Raw genomic sequence first — 13,944 nt, forward strand, 5'->3', positions numbered from 1 at the left:
ATTCTTTTTATATTCAGAAACAAATATAAAGGTATAAAAAAAATGCATTTATACATAAAATATGTAAAGGTATAGAAGTGAAAATGATCATTGAAATTTTTTCTTTTAAGTATGAGTTATTACATAGCTCAAATGCAAAAAACATATATTAAAGATTAAACTGCCCTGTTTTTCAAGAAGCAAAGGAAACATGTCTATTAGTAAGATGGTAAAGAATGAGTTCAAATGAAAAATATTTCCCTAAAGCAAAAAAAAGCATTATGTTTTTTAAACAGATTGACAGAAAAACCACTTGCACGTAATTTATTAGGAAGGAAAGCCAATACAAGGAGACTAGGTTGTTTCCAATCATTTTCTAATTACGTGAAGTATTCCCTCTTTTGAAACATCTTTTCAAATATTAAATCTTGATGTGATTCTTCAGGTGCTGTAATTGACTTCTTGGCAGTACTCCGAATATGAAGCAGTCACAGAATTGTTTGCTTTTAAAAAAGGTTACAGAATATTGGGACAGCAACATTTCTCTAATCAAATGTGTGAGACAGGGTATAGAAGAGATCAAACTCCGTTTCCCAAAAAAAAAAAACTACACAGAAGATAAACAGAATATCTAACAAAAGGAATTTTTAATGTAAAAATTACCCTTTTCACAATCTACATAGTTTTTCTCACCACTGAAAATGAAACAAGTATATCAACAAAAACTCTACATTATCAAAGCAATAATTTTACATGCTATTTGGAAAAAGTGGTTATACAAGACTTAATAACCTCAAGTTGTGTTTTTAAAATTTCTTTATTAAAGACTTAATTTATCTTTTTGTTAATAATAAACATCCACTTGGACTCTGAGTGTTTACTCTGAAGGCCCATCACCTAAAATTTCTATGACAGAAAAATGCATTAACCACTCCCTAAATATTAATAATCTCATTAATAAATGTTTTTTATTTTTTTATACATTGATTTATTTACTATGTACAATGTACTGTACTTGATCAATTCTGTATAGTACAATTGGTTTATAAACCTATCCTATCAACATACATACACACATACTTTCATACATTCATTCATTTTTTTTTTTTTTTTGGTGAGGAAGATTAGCCCTGAGCTAACATTTGTTGCCAATCCTCCTCTTTTTGCTGAGGAAGACTGGCCCTGGGCTAACATCTGTACACATCTCCCTCTACGTTATATGGGACGCCGCCACAGCATCGCTTGACAAGCGGTGCGTCGGTGCACCACTGCGCGCCCAGGAACCGGACCCGTGAACTCCGGGCCACTGACGTGGAACACGCGAACTTAACTGCTACGCCACCAGACCGATCCCCTTCATTCATTCATTCATCTGGCTTTGCTCTTTCTCCAGTAACAGAGTAACACTGGGGGCAAGGGGTGGTAGTTTCCTACCCAAATAAAAGGATATGGCTGAACTACGAAGAAAACCCACAAAAAGCTGGTCCAGAACAGCATTTATAATCCACTCATCACTCATGATTCAAAGCAATATCTTCCCAATTTTCCTCCCTTGTGAATGAAAAGTTCAGAGTTAACACTGACATACTTTCAACATGTTTTCATATTATAACACATTAAAACAGCAGAGACCGACAACTACACACCACTGTTTTTAAGGCTATCATTCCCTTAGTCCTACTTGAAAATAGCCTTTACTCCAAGGACTAGAAACCTGAGACTTATACAAGTTAACACCTAATTTACCCAGAAATCACTTGTCTAACAATGCCAAGGAGCACTACAGAGTGGACAGGCAGCCTGTTATGATCAGAGGATTATAACCAGGCAGCCTAGTTTAGTGCAAGAAGGGATGAGATCTGAAATAAGATAAATCCTATCTCCAACAGTCTTTAATTCTCATTTTCCTCATTGTAAAATGGGGAAATAATAATATCTATCCATAAGACTGTTGTGAAGATTTAGTGAGATAAATATTAAGTCATATTAAGTTACCCGGAACAAAGCTTGGCCAGAAGTAGGTACACAAATAAACACTTCTCATTTTCCCTCCCCCAACTCTCCAACGCAGCTAAGAATTAGGGAAACAAAACACTAAAACCGAAAATCGAACTCTAAAAAACCCAAGACAGATATGACAACACCTACAGTCTCATGGTCATGAATTTTACAGAGGGAAGTCCCTCATAGACAGTCTTTTTACTGTTTCCTCAGATACATGTGGCAAATCTGGAGGGCGTAGAAGTCAGGATTCAGGTCAGAGACACTGCACTAAGAAGTCAGAGTGAAGTGGCAGAGAAAAGACAAACAACAATAAAGAGCAGACACAGGGCTCAGAACCACAGCAGCCCAGGACCACTCAGGACACAGGGCAGACGGCCTTCCGTACTTCAGCCTCCCGAGGACATCACCATACTGCACCACAGTTCAACAACTGATATTCACAACGATGATGCTGAGTCATAAAGCAAAAATTTAAATTATTTGCAGGCTTCTCTGTAAGAAAGCAGTGATATGGGTAATTCATTTCATAGAAATTTAGGAAATGGTTAAACTTTTGAAAAAATTGTCAGTTGTAAAAATCAAGCTCAGTCACCTGAAAAATTAATTATGTGGGGGAATTCATTTCCCTGAAGATGATAAAAACAGATCAAGTGTGGGCCTACGATACCTGGGAAATGCAGGCCTACTAGAAAAATTCGTAGGGGTCTTCTAAATTAACACAGAAAAATAAAACAGCTTTCATCTCTTAGAACACTGACAGAACACATTCTGGAATTTATGAATTTAACACTCATTTCTCTTCAAAATCTATTTTGTATATACTAAATTAACCTAAATATACTAATATTTTGTTTATACTATTTTGTTATTCATCTCAATTGCTAGATATTTAAAATGATTTAATAACTGATTATGCTAGAATTAATTATGTTTATCTAAATCAGAAGAGCAATTGGTGATAATATCCTTAAGTTCCTAAGGCATTTTATGATTGTGTGACCTTTCAGGGTAACTTAAATACACATAAGTCAGAAAAAAAGTTCCCTTCATTATTCAGTACTGAATTAAATGAAATATTAAACTAATTCAAGATGACAAAGACTATAACTATGAAGGCTCGTTCTGCTTAAGATATTCATCCAACCTAGTATATTCAAGTACTTGAAATTACAAAGACTGGGAAACCACTTTCAATAAACAGGAGTTACAACTTGCAAGTTTCCAAATTTAGTTCAATTAGATTAAAGTCAATGTAAAAGAGCCAAAAATCTACTCCTCACAGTTGCACACACCTTTTCAAGATGTGTGCAACACTTAAAGGCCTTTAGCTGTAACCTAAATAAATGTCTAAACCAAGTTAGCAGGTAGAAGGGCACACCTGTAGCTAAAATGAGGACAAACTCTCGTTCTCAATAGGACTCAAAATATTCACACAATTTCAGGAGAACACGATTGTTCTTATGTATGTATTTGCTTCCAGGGTTTTTTAGACTATATGGTAAGTCTGTAGGAGATTCTGGATACATGTGGACCCACAGAGAGGGACATCAAAAATTACTAGGTAGCAGATACTCTATTATCCTTTCTGGAATGTTCAGCTTTCATAATAAGTACTAAGATTTTACATTCTAAAAATTGGTAACCAAGAAGCAATTCATTTTTTTGTTTTTATCAAAAGAGTATGCTTAGAGCAGAAATAATTAAACTAATCATTTGCATTTCACAATTTGAAACATTTTTTTAAAAAACACCTTAATTTCAAAATGATGAAACAAAATAACATTTAGTATACACTTTCAAATTTGATTCTACAATCTCTGCTGGCATCATAAATTGTTTCAGGTCAGTAAACTGTTTCCCTCATCCCATATTTTAAAAAATTGCAAATGATAAATCTGAAACAAAACATCCTCATATTAATATAAGAAAGCAAACGAGACTCTTATAAGGCTCTTAATCAGCTGAATCTGACAGGGTGCTTCTAAGCTATTTAACACAAGATGTAAATCACTTAATTCCTTCTTACTCAAAAATAATCCCAAGATTATGAGACAGCTTTTGTCATCTGGCAGAAATGACATTCAATGAGACAGACCACATAAGCTGATAATCATTTAAGAATCCAGTTTCACTCACACAGATGAAATTACTGCTGGATGCTTCATAGTTTGAAATTTATTTTATTATGCTGAGGTATAAGGGGTCAATTTTTTATGCCAATTTGTTTGAGGAGTGTTTGTTTAAATCTTTGTACTCTACGAAGTATATTCTTTTGGAGTGATTGTGTGTGTGTGTGCGTGCGTGTGCGTGCGTGTGCGTGTGTGTGTGTGTGTGAGATGAAGGCTAAAATGTTAACCGCTTGTGGTTCCAAGCATGGACTCTGGAGTCAGGCTGCCTGGGTTCAAATCTCAGCTACACTGTTAGCTAGCTGGGTGACCTTGGTTAAGTAAATTCCCATTGCTGCCCCTCAGTTTTCTTATCTATAAAATGCAGGAAATGACAATAACTACCTGTACGCATTGCTGTGAGGATTAGTTGATTAAACATATGCAGGACACTTACAAGACTGTCTGGATAAAGTAAGCACCACTGAAGTGTTAGCTATTATTAATAAACCATGATTCTGTCTCCAGCAGAGACATTTATAAATGTCCTTTTATAAAAGTTACATTTATACTTCATTGTCTTCTAGAAGTTACATATTTCAGAAGTCAAAAGTTGTTTTGTACGTGAGGGGGGAGGGATAGATTTTTAATGCCTACATAAAATCTCTATCACAATTATTTTCAGAAATCGGCAATGGTTATATTCTGCTGTATTTTCTTTTAAATTAACCACCTAATAATTAGTACATTTTTTTCTCTCTCTTTCTACTAAGTGGCTCCAGTGTACAATGATAATATGTGATCCTTTAAGTAAGGAACTTACAGTGTAGATGAGAAGGCATACATACAAAACACTTAATGAAACAGTGTTATCTATTAGCAATACATATATACAGATGTATCATTTAGAATTTGATATCACCTGATTCATGTGTATATAAGTCTGTGGGAGAAAAGCAGGTGGGAATTAGTATAATTTATGTGGGAATGCACTGGGAGAGAGCACTAAAAACAACTGATAATAGGACATAAGGCTCTCTAAGGAAAGTGGACAAAATTACAGAGAACTTGGACAAAAAATCTATTTGGCAGGCAAAAGGCAGCCACTGTAGTTTCCTGAAAGAAAGGAAATAAAGGACAGCTTAGATTTACTACGCAAAATGAACTGCAGGAGGGTTGAAACTGGAAGTAGGAAGTTCAATTATGACTCAATGGAAAAAAAAAAGGCAACAGAAGTAGGTAATGTATGAGACAGATGAGGGGAAGGGAAGACACAAAGATTTCAAATAAAGTGGTCATTGTTGATTGCCTCCCAATACCCATTCCCTGCTCCTCCCTCCTAAAGAACTCCAACATTCCCAGGTATCCACTCTTCCCTGACACAGCTCGTGTGCCCTAGGGGAAAACTAACCCCCACTCAGCTTCAGGGTGGGCAAGATGGGCTTAACGGTACTCTCATAACCATGCCAGGGCCTGGTTCAGAAACACGCAGGCAACCTACTCCCGCACCTGTGAGAGGCCAATGAGATGAGAGATGTGAAAACATTTGGGAAAGTTCTTCTTCCAACTGCTGGGGGTCTTCTGAAGCAACCTCTGCTATTTTCCGCTGGATGTGATCAAAGCAGCATGCAGCCCTGACTGCTGCTGGCAGGCAGCTCTGAGTAAGAGGGGAAACTCCCACACACAGCCCCTGTGGCTAGAAGGGCTGAGAGACGGAGAGAAACCAGCTAGATGATGACCCTGTTGAGATGTCGCATTAACCGACCCTGCAGAGGTTCAGTTACCTAAGCTAGTAAATGTCCTTCCTGTTTAGTCTCAGGTAGCATTTCTGTTATTTGCATCTGAGGGTATGCTAAATAATACTAAGTTTCTGAGCTTGGGCACCATGTTGGTCACAGAAACAAGGAAGCTGCAATGGAAATTTATTTGCAAAGTTAACAGCTTCAGTCTGGGGCACTGTAAGATCAAGCTGATAAAGCCAGCTTTCTTAGACTTGTGTCCCGGTAAAATTAGAGCATATTTAAAGAACCAGTGTTTCCATTCTCCAGCTAAGAAAAACATCTTATTTATCTTGTAGAATTAGGGTCAAAGGTAGAAAATTGAGAAAAGTTCTGATGGAATCGATCCTTGACTAAGAGTCAGATTTAGTTTTCCATACTGCTCCCTGGTGCCTGTATTTAATTCCTCCAGTTCTGGATCCTTATCTGCCATTATTATGGAAACTAGCTACTCCATCCTTCCGTGTTGATGTCTTTGCCAATTCCCTATGTTAACAGACAACTGATACCTCCGTTTATTTCCTAGAAATCTCAATTTTCTGGCTTATGGCCACTTAGTTCACTACTAAACCTCCCCAATAACAAGAGTATGTTCCTTGACTATTAATCTGAGAATGTGACCCAGAACTATTTCTTCATTCTGGCTGCTGAACTCAGCTCATCTGGTTGCTACCATATTCCAACAAATTAGGCACACTGAGGTTTTAAAGAAGCTTTAATTTCATATTATATTTCTGAACATAATAGAAATTGTTCATTTAAAAAGATGATTGTATGCTTGTGAATCTAATGAAACAAGTAAAATTAGTTTGTACCTACTATTTTGGTATAATTGAAACATTTTAATAATTATTTTAAAACGTCCAGTTACATTATTAATCTATTTCCCAAGTTTTAACAATCTCATAAATAAGCTGGAAAAAATATTTTAAATAAAAGTGATTTAGAAAGATACTAGAATTAATAATTTACGTGAGAATCATTTATAATAAATAAATTTAAATATGATAATATCATTAAAACATTCATCAACTATTTTTTATCAAAGAACAGCAGATATCTCTTTTCAGGGTAGACAGATTTTTGCTTAGATAATAAATTCTTCCCAAAATGTCATAGTCTGAGATTTTTTTACCTGATGTTCCAGTTTCATGACTTTTTTCTTCAGGTTTGCCATTTGCTTTGAAAGCTCTCTGTTCATCCACCTCATCATCCCCCCACCACGACGGTTGCCCGTACAATGGAGTACCCCGGGGCATCGCAGAAGTATCTGGAAAAAGGTGGGAAAAATCTGTCTAAAGCATATGAAACAGAAAAATAATACACTTTTGCAGAATGCTAGAATTGCCTGGTTAATTTATTAAGTGAAAAACAAAGTATAGTTTAGACAGCTGAAAAGTACTCTAAGATGAATAACTTATATTTGTGTAAGACCTTATTCAATGTTGGACATGACTAAATAAATGAAAGTTTGCAATGGCTAGTATCTTAAGTAATGCAACCTGCTACTGCCCAATGGCTTTTTGTTAGAGAGTAATCAGTTGTTTGGTATACAGAAATACATGAAGTCTAAATATAAAAGACAAAACTAAAGTAAATTTTGATATGAATGACCATTTTTCAATTTTTTTAAAGCCTAAGGGCATTGCACAGTAACCAAATTTAAACTAGTTGTTAACCGGACTAATAGATTTATATTTGAGCGAATTTGGTAATGTCCATCAATTTAAAAAATTGCTTTTGTATGAATGGGATTATTTATGTGAAAGCATTTTTTACAGTTCCTGAAACATGATGAATATGATAATAATTATGATGATATAGCACTATTGGATATTTCCTAATTCATTTCAGTTACTATAACTCAGGAGAAAAAGCAGACAAACACGAAATAATAAAAACACCATAAGGTGAATTATATTTACTTCCCTCAAATATTTAAACATATTAAACACACCTACATCCCACATACAACTGCCATATGATTATGTGTTTTATAACGCTTTCTAATGAGAGCAGTGACTGCATTAAAACCCACTCTGAAATTGTCATTATCAATTATTTTTATACGAACATGGCCTAGTTTTTGAGAATAAGGCATGCAATTTCTTTATAATTAAGTATAAGTACGGTATTTTTAAAGAGGTTAACCTACCCATGGCTTTTTCCTCAGATTTCAGTGCTTCTGTAGCTTTGTGCTGCACTTCTGTTACAGTATCTGCCACCTTTGCATCTATGCTTTTGGCACATGCAGATTTTGATAATTCTGATTCTGAAGATTTTTGGGACAACTGAAGCTGAATGGTAAACTTCTCATGCTATAAAACATTTAAAAGTGGCAGTGAAACATCCATGAGTGAAATCAACCCTAGTAAATGGCAAGTTTAACAAAAGAAATAAGCAAAAACATTTCACCTTGAGAGCTTCTTCAGGGACCCTCATTTCTCCACGTACTACAGTGAAAAGATTTGTATGTAAACAGGGCTAAGGAAGAATATAATTTGAAAATTCTGATAATTAAGCTTCAAATGACCAAAGATAATTTAGAAATTGTCATATTTTCAACAGGTAATTATAGGAGAATTATTATATTCCCCTTAAGAGTCAAATGTTAAAATATGCTCACAAATATAAAAATTTTCATTTTTAAATACTAAAGAAAATCTTTCAGTCTATCAAGTAATTCTAAACTTAGGTAATAATGACCTTCAAGAAACAAAAAACCAGGTAATTTAATCAAAGCACAAAAGGCACTAAGTTCTCACTAACAACCATATGACTACAAAGAAGAAAAAGCATCCGGATCACATTATATTGATAGCTAATCACAGACATGTAAAGGAAATATCTCATCAGTGATTACCTAACAGTAAATGCTGAAGGAATTCCATTACTCAGACTTCACAAGCATTGATAAAAATGAGGTTCATTTTGAAAACGCAAAAGAAATGCCGTAATTAGGGTCCATACAGCAACCACAAACACCCCTTTCCCCCAGGAACTGCAATCAGGGTCAGACCACATTATCAAACAACTGATTCTATACGGATTAGAACCAAGCACTAGATATAATGAATGCTTTCATTATTATGCCAAAAAGAACAATGCCCCCTATATTACAAAGACTCTCACTAAACAGTAGAGGTCACATTTCCCACCATTACTTAACTCTGTAATGAAAGGACTTTTATAAACACGTACTAAATTCTATTCTTCTTTACCAATTCAGAGCACCCGTGACTTCAAGGGTAGAAAGTATAATTACCACGACTACTTGGAGGGAGAAGGCTTCCTGTGCACAAGGAATAGTAAACTTGTTAACCAGTATTTAACTTGCATTTCTAGTCAATGTAATAAAAACTCAGAATTTTTTAGAATTGTAAAGAGCTTTGAGGAATACCCCCTTCATTTCCACTAACCCACCTCCCTGTTCTATAGATAAGGAACTTGAGGATGGGAGGGGCAGAACCCAAGACAACACCAGTCAACTGACTCCCAGTCCAGGGCTTCCCTATCATTTCATAATGCTTCCTATAGCTTTAAAATAGTAAAATTTTATTTTGTACTAATGCTAATACATACTTGCTGTAATACATGGAGATATGTATATATAAACTAAGTATATTTAATGAAAAATAAAAGTCTAATAACTTTGTTTCACCCCTAAGAAACTAATGAACAGCTAGAAAAGATTCATAGCATTCCTACATTTTCAATGGAAAAACAGTATCTTAAAAAAAACTGAAAGCTATTTCTATTTTTCATTGGAAAACAAATGATTTTAGCCTGCTGTGAGGGTTTTCTGGCGCTTCAAGTTTACTCTTGGGAATGCCTGAAGGCTATTCCCCAAGGCTAGTCTGGGGCATCCTCTGTAGACTTAGACTCCTTTAAGGTCAGGGAAAACTTGAGAGGCCATACTTCTTAGGTTCAAACACTTTACCTTCTAGAAAGGTTCTTGTGTGTGGGACTAAAGAACTCAAGAATCCTCTTGTCTGGGAACTTACCTGAGAACTCTGGTATGACTAGGAGATTTAGAGACTGCTCTAGCCCCAGCTTTTACTTCCAAAGCTAGCATCTTTCTAACAGTGCAGACCTAGATAACTGTTTTTAACTTGCTGATTAAGAAAAATGACAAACTGAAGTACAATTACTCATTATGTCAATAAGTTACAAAATATACAATACAGTATTAACTACAGTCATGTCAATTATATCTGAATTTAAAAAATCCAAAAAAAAAAGTTATAAAAAGTTTAAATTCTTCCTTATTAAAAATCATAATATTTATAGGTTATTTCCCCATTTGTTTACATAAGACTGTGATTGCTATTCTAAGGCATCTTTATGCTCAATTTATTTAAGAAATGTTTATCTAAAAGTGGGATCATGAAACTCATCTGCACACTAGTAATGTGATTTAAGACACTCTCCTTTATCTTAACGACAATTAAAGCTAAAAAGAGAGCAAAATTTTACAGTTTCAGTTACTCCTAGGGGTATGGCCTTAAAACACTAGGTGTCAGATATCATTGTGAACACATCTTTCAAAAATCATTTTAGGGGGCTGGCCCGGTGGCGCAAGCAGTTGGGTGTGCACGCTCCGCTACGGCGGCCTGGGGTTTGCCGGTTCGGATCCCGGGCACGCACCAACGCACTGCTTGGCAAGCCATGCTGTGGCGGCATCCCACATAAAGTGGAGGAAGATGGGCATGGATGTTGGCCCAGGGCCACCCTTCCTCAGCAAAAAAAAAAAAAGAGGAGGATTGGCAGATGTTAGCACTGGACTGATCTCCTCACAGGAAAAAAAAAAAAATGATTTTAAAAATGAAGTCATTAAGGCCCTGGCCCCACGGCCAAGTAGTTCAAGTTCCACGCGCTCTGCTTCAGCAGCCTGGGTTTGTGGGTTCGAATACCGGGCACAGACCTACTCCACTCACCAGCCATGCTGTGGCAGTGTCCCACGTACAAAATAGAGGAGGACTGGCACAGATGTTAGCTCAGGGCTAATCATTCTTAAGCACACACACAAAAAAAAGAGGATTGGCAAGGGAAGTTAGCTTAGAACGAACTGTCCACAAAAAAAATTTAAGTCATTAAGTTGTTTCATTGGGGAGATACCAATCATTTAGAAGAAATAGGGAAAATTTTTTAAAATTTTCCAAATATTACATAATGGATGTAATATTATTGTCCAATTTGTTGGTTGGGACAAGATTTCCAGTGTTATAAAGTTTCAAAAAGTGCTGTATTTTTACAATATTTTATGGGAAATGATACATTATTAAAAAAAAATGTGACTTTCATGTTGTTGAAGACACTGATGTCAGATAAATGAGAATACTGGAATAATTATTTTATACAATGAAAGAAAGGAAAAAGAGCATTTTTTTCTAAATTTGTATGTTTTATTTTATATGTGTGATTTAACATATATATATGTGAAGGCTATCCTTAAAAATTCTCCTTCAAGTTAGCCAAAAACTTTTCTTTTTGGATCTTCTCATTAGGATATGGTAAATTTCCTTTCACTGTATTTGATAGTGAAATATATAATTATGCTAAATTAGAGTCCACACTGTACTAACAAGGAAAATCCTAGAAGATGCCCAAGGTTTAAAAGTTAATAGCAGAAAACCTTCCAGGGGCTGGCCCGGTGGCGCAGTGGTTAAGTTCGTGTGGTCTGCTTCAGCAGCCTGGGGTTTGTGGGTTCAGATCCTGGGCACGGACCTACTCACCGCTCATCAAGCCATGCTGAGGTGGTGTCCCACAAAGAAGAACTAGAAGGACCTACAACTAGGATATACAACTATGTACTGGGGCTTTGGGGAGAAAAAAGAAAAAAGAGGAAGATTGGCAACGGACGTTAGCTCAGGGCCAATCTTCCTCAAAAAAAATATATATATCATTTTATTTCAGCAAATGAATACCTTGTTCAACTTGTAGAAGACCCTGTTCTATAGGAATATAGCTTTTAAACAACTTCTCTTCTATGACTTTATTCTTTTATCTAATAGCTCATCTTAATTTCTTAAGTTCCCTTCTTTCAAGCTTTGAGAAAATGTCCTCCATTTTTGAAATTTGGAAAGTGTGTTCATGTTTTGTTGTGGATATCAACCACATTAATCACATTAATCAACCCCTCCTTGATCATATTACAGTCATTATCTGGATTGCCAAGCAAACAGGTCTACATATAGTATTCCAAGTAAAGATAAACCATCAACTTAGGAGCTACGACAATGACTTTTACCTTGTTTCTAATACGATTAACCCAATCATTTTGTGAATCACTATGGCAGGAGCAGATAACTTCTTTGGGAAAAGAACCCCATTTTTAAAAATTAAGGTACTGGGTTCTTATAATGACTTGTATGAATGGGATGATGAGGAAGGGGCATCTTGAGATTCAAGGTATTTAAGTAATGTTTAAGTCATCTTCCACTTTTAAACATGAAAACCATACCATACTCTGATTTTCCTCCCAGCTCACTAGTGGTTCCTTCTTAGTCTTTTTTACTGGTTTCTCATCTCTCCTACCTCTTAATGTCGGAATGTACCAGGTTTCAGTCCTTGTACCTCTTATCAATCTATATTCACTCCCTTGGTGATATTATTTGGTCTCAAGGTTTTAAATATTATTTATATAACGAAAATTCCCAAATTTTTGTCTTTAGCCTATACCTCTTCCTTGGCTTCAGCCTGCGGATCCAAAATGTCCAAAGTCAACTTCACAGACTTCTGCTTCTGGCCAAGATGGAGCAAAAGGAACCAAATTTACTCTCACATTTGAAATAACAAAAAAATGGACAAAATACTCGAAACAATGGTTTTCAAGATAATCAACATCAGGGAACAAAAGACAGTGATTCTTGAGTGACAAGAAACAAACCAGGGTGAGTCCAATTACTGCCCCAGCTCAAAGAGAGCTTCCAGGTCACACTGCAAGGAGGGGCAATCCAGTCAGAGCCTGGCAGACTCCCTGAGCTGTGGAGGACACGAGGTTCAGGGTCTGGTGAGACCAGGGTGACTAGAGGTCATGGGACTGAGTACTGAAAAGAGAGCTGCACAGAGAGAAAATTCCAGAGATCTTCAGAAGGTCTTGCTTAAGTATTCAGCTGAGTACTGACGTGAGAAAACTACTCCCTAGGACTGGGGCAAGGACCACCTGAAAGTATTAGAGGTAATGGCACCCAGTGTTCACACAGGGCCAGGAACAGTGTCAGCTTCCAACAGCCAGGCTGGAAAACCCCTTGAATCATGAGCCACTGGATAAAGCAGAGGTCAGCAAATTTTTTCTGTCAAGGGCCAAACAGTAAATATTTTAGGTTTTTCAGGCCATATGATCTCTGTTACAACTACTCAATTCTACTGTGGTAGTACAAAAGCAGCTATAGAAATATGTAAATGAGTGGGTATGGCTGTGTTCCAATAAAACTTTATTTACCAATACAGGCTGAGGGCCAGATTTGCCAATGGGTTTGCTGACCCCTATCGCAGAGAATACAGAAAAGTCTTGCCTCGTAGTTGGGGAATAATTCACTCCAGACTAATCTTAGAAGCCTAACAAATCTTAAAAATAAGACCCAAAATGATAAACTGTTTCCAAGTAACCTGTGTCCCCAAACAAAGCTCAAAAATATTTATAGGAATACAAAAATATGCACCTAATACTCCACAAGGTAAAATTCACAATGTCTGCCATCCAATCAAAAATTACTATGCATGCAAAAACCAACCAATTGAAACTGATGCAGAACTGACACAAACATCATGTTTGTGTCATGTTTAAATGTTTAAAACAGTTACTATAACCACATTCCATATGTTCAAAAAGTTAAGTAAAAAGCTTGGAAGACATCAAAAACAAAATCCAAATTCAACTTCTAGAGATGAAAACTATCCTGGATGGGTTAACAGCAGATTAGACATCGACAAAGAAAAGATTGGTAAACTTAAAAACACAGCAATAACAACCCAAATTGAAACAGAGAGAACAGATAATTTTAAAAAATAACATAAATAGCATCACTAAACTGGGAGACAACTTCACATAGCCTAATATGCATTTAATTAAAGTC

The 13,944-nt window shown here is 36.0% G+C and overlaps 1 protein-coding gene across 15 annotated transcripts in view; it reads right to left on the reverse strand.

Moving 5' to 3' along the window:
• Positions 1 to 13,944, reverse strand: part of CEP170 (centrosomal protein 170) — a 134,939-nt gene that overhangs the window by 59,370 nt on the left and 61,625 nt on the right. For all 15 annotated transcript variants that reach the window (XM_087424473.1, XM_087424482.1, XM_087424477.1 and 12 more), the window contains 3 exons: positions 8,282 to 8,337; positions 8,022 to 8,184; positions 7,002 to 7,136 (listed from right to left, as the gene is read on the reverse strand). In XM_087424473.1, coding sequence (XP_087280599.1) covers positions 7,002 to 7,136; positions 8,022 to 8,184; positions 8,282 to 8,337 — 354 coding nt within the window. The remainder of the gene's footprint in view (positions 1 to 7,001; positions 7,137 to 8,021; positions 8,185 to 8,281; positions 8,338 to 13,944) is intronic.

Source organism: Ceratotherium simum, chromosome 36, assembly GCF_057802395.1.
Source record: "Ceratotherium simum simum isolate JZ-2026a chromosome 36, ASM5780239v1, whole genome shotgun sequence".
NCBI lineage: Eukaryota > Metazoa > Chordata > Mammalia > Perissodactyla > Rhinocerotidae > Ceratotherium > Ceratotherium simum.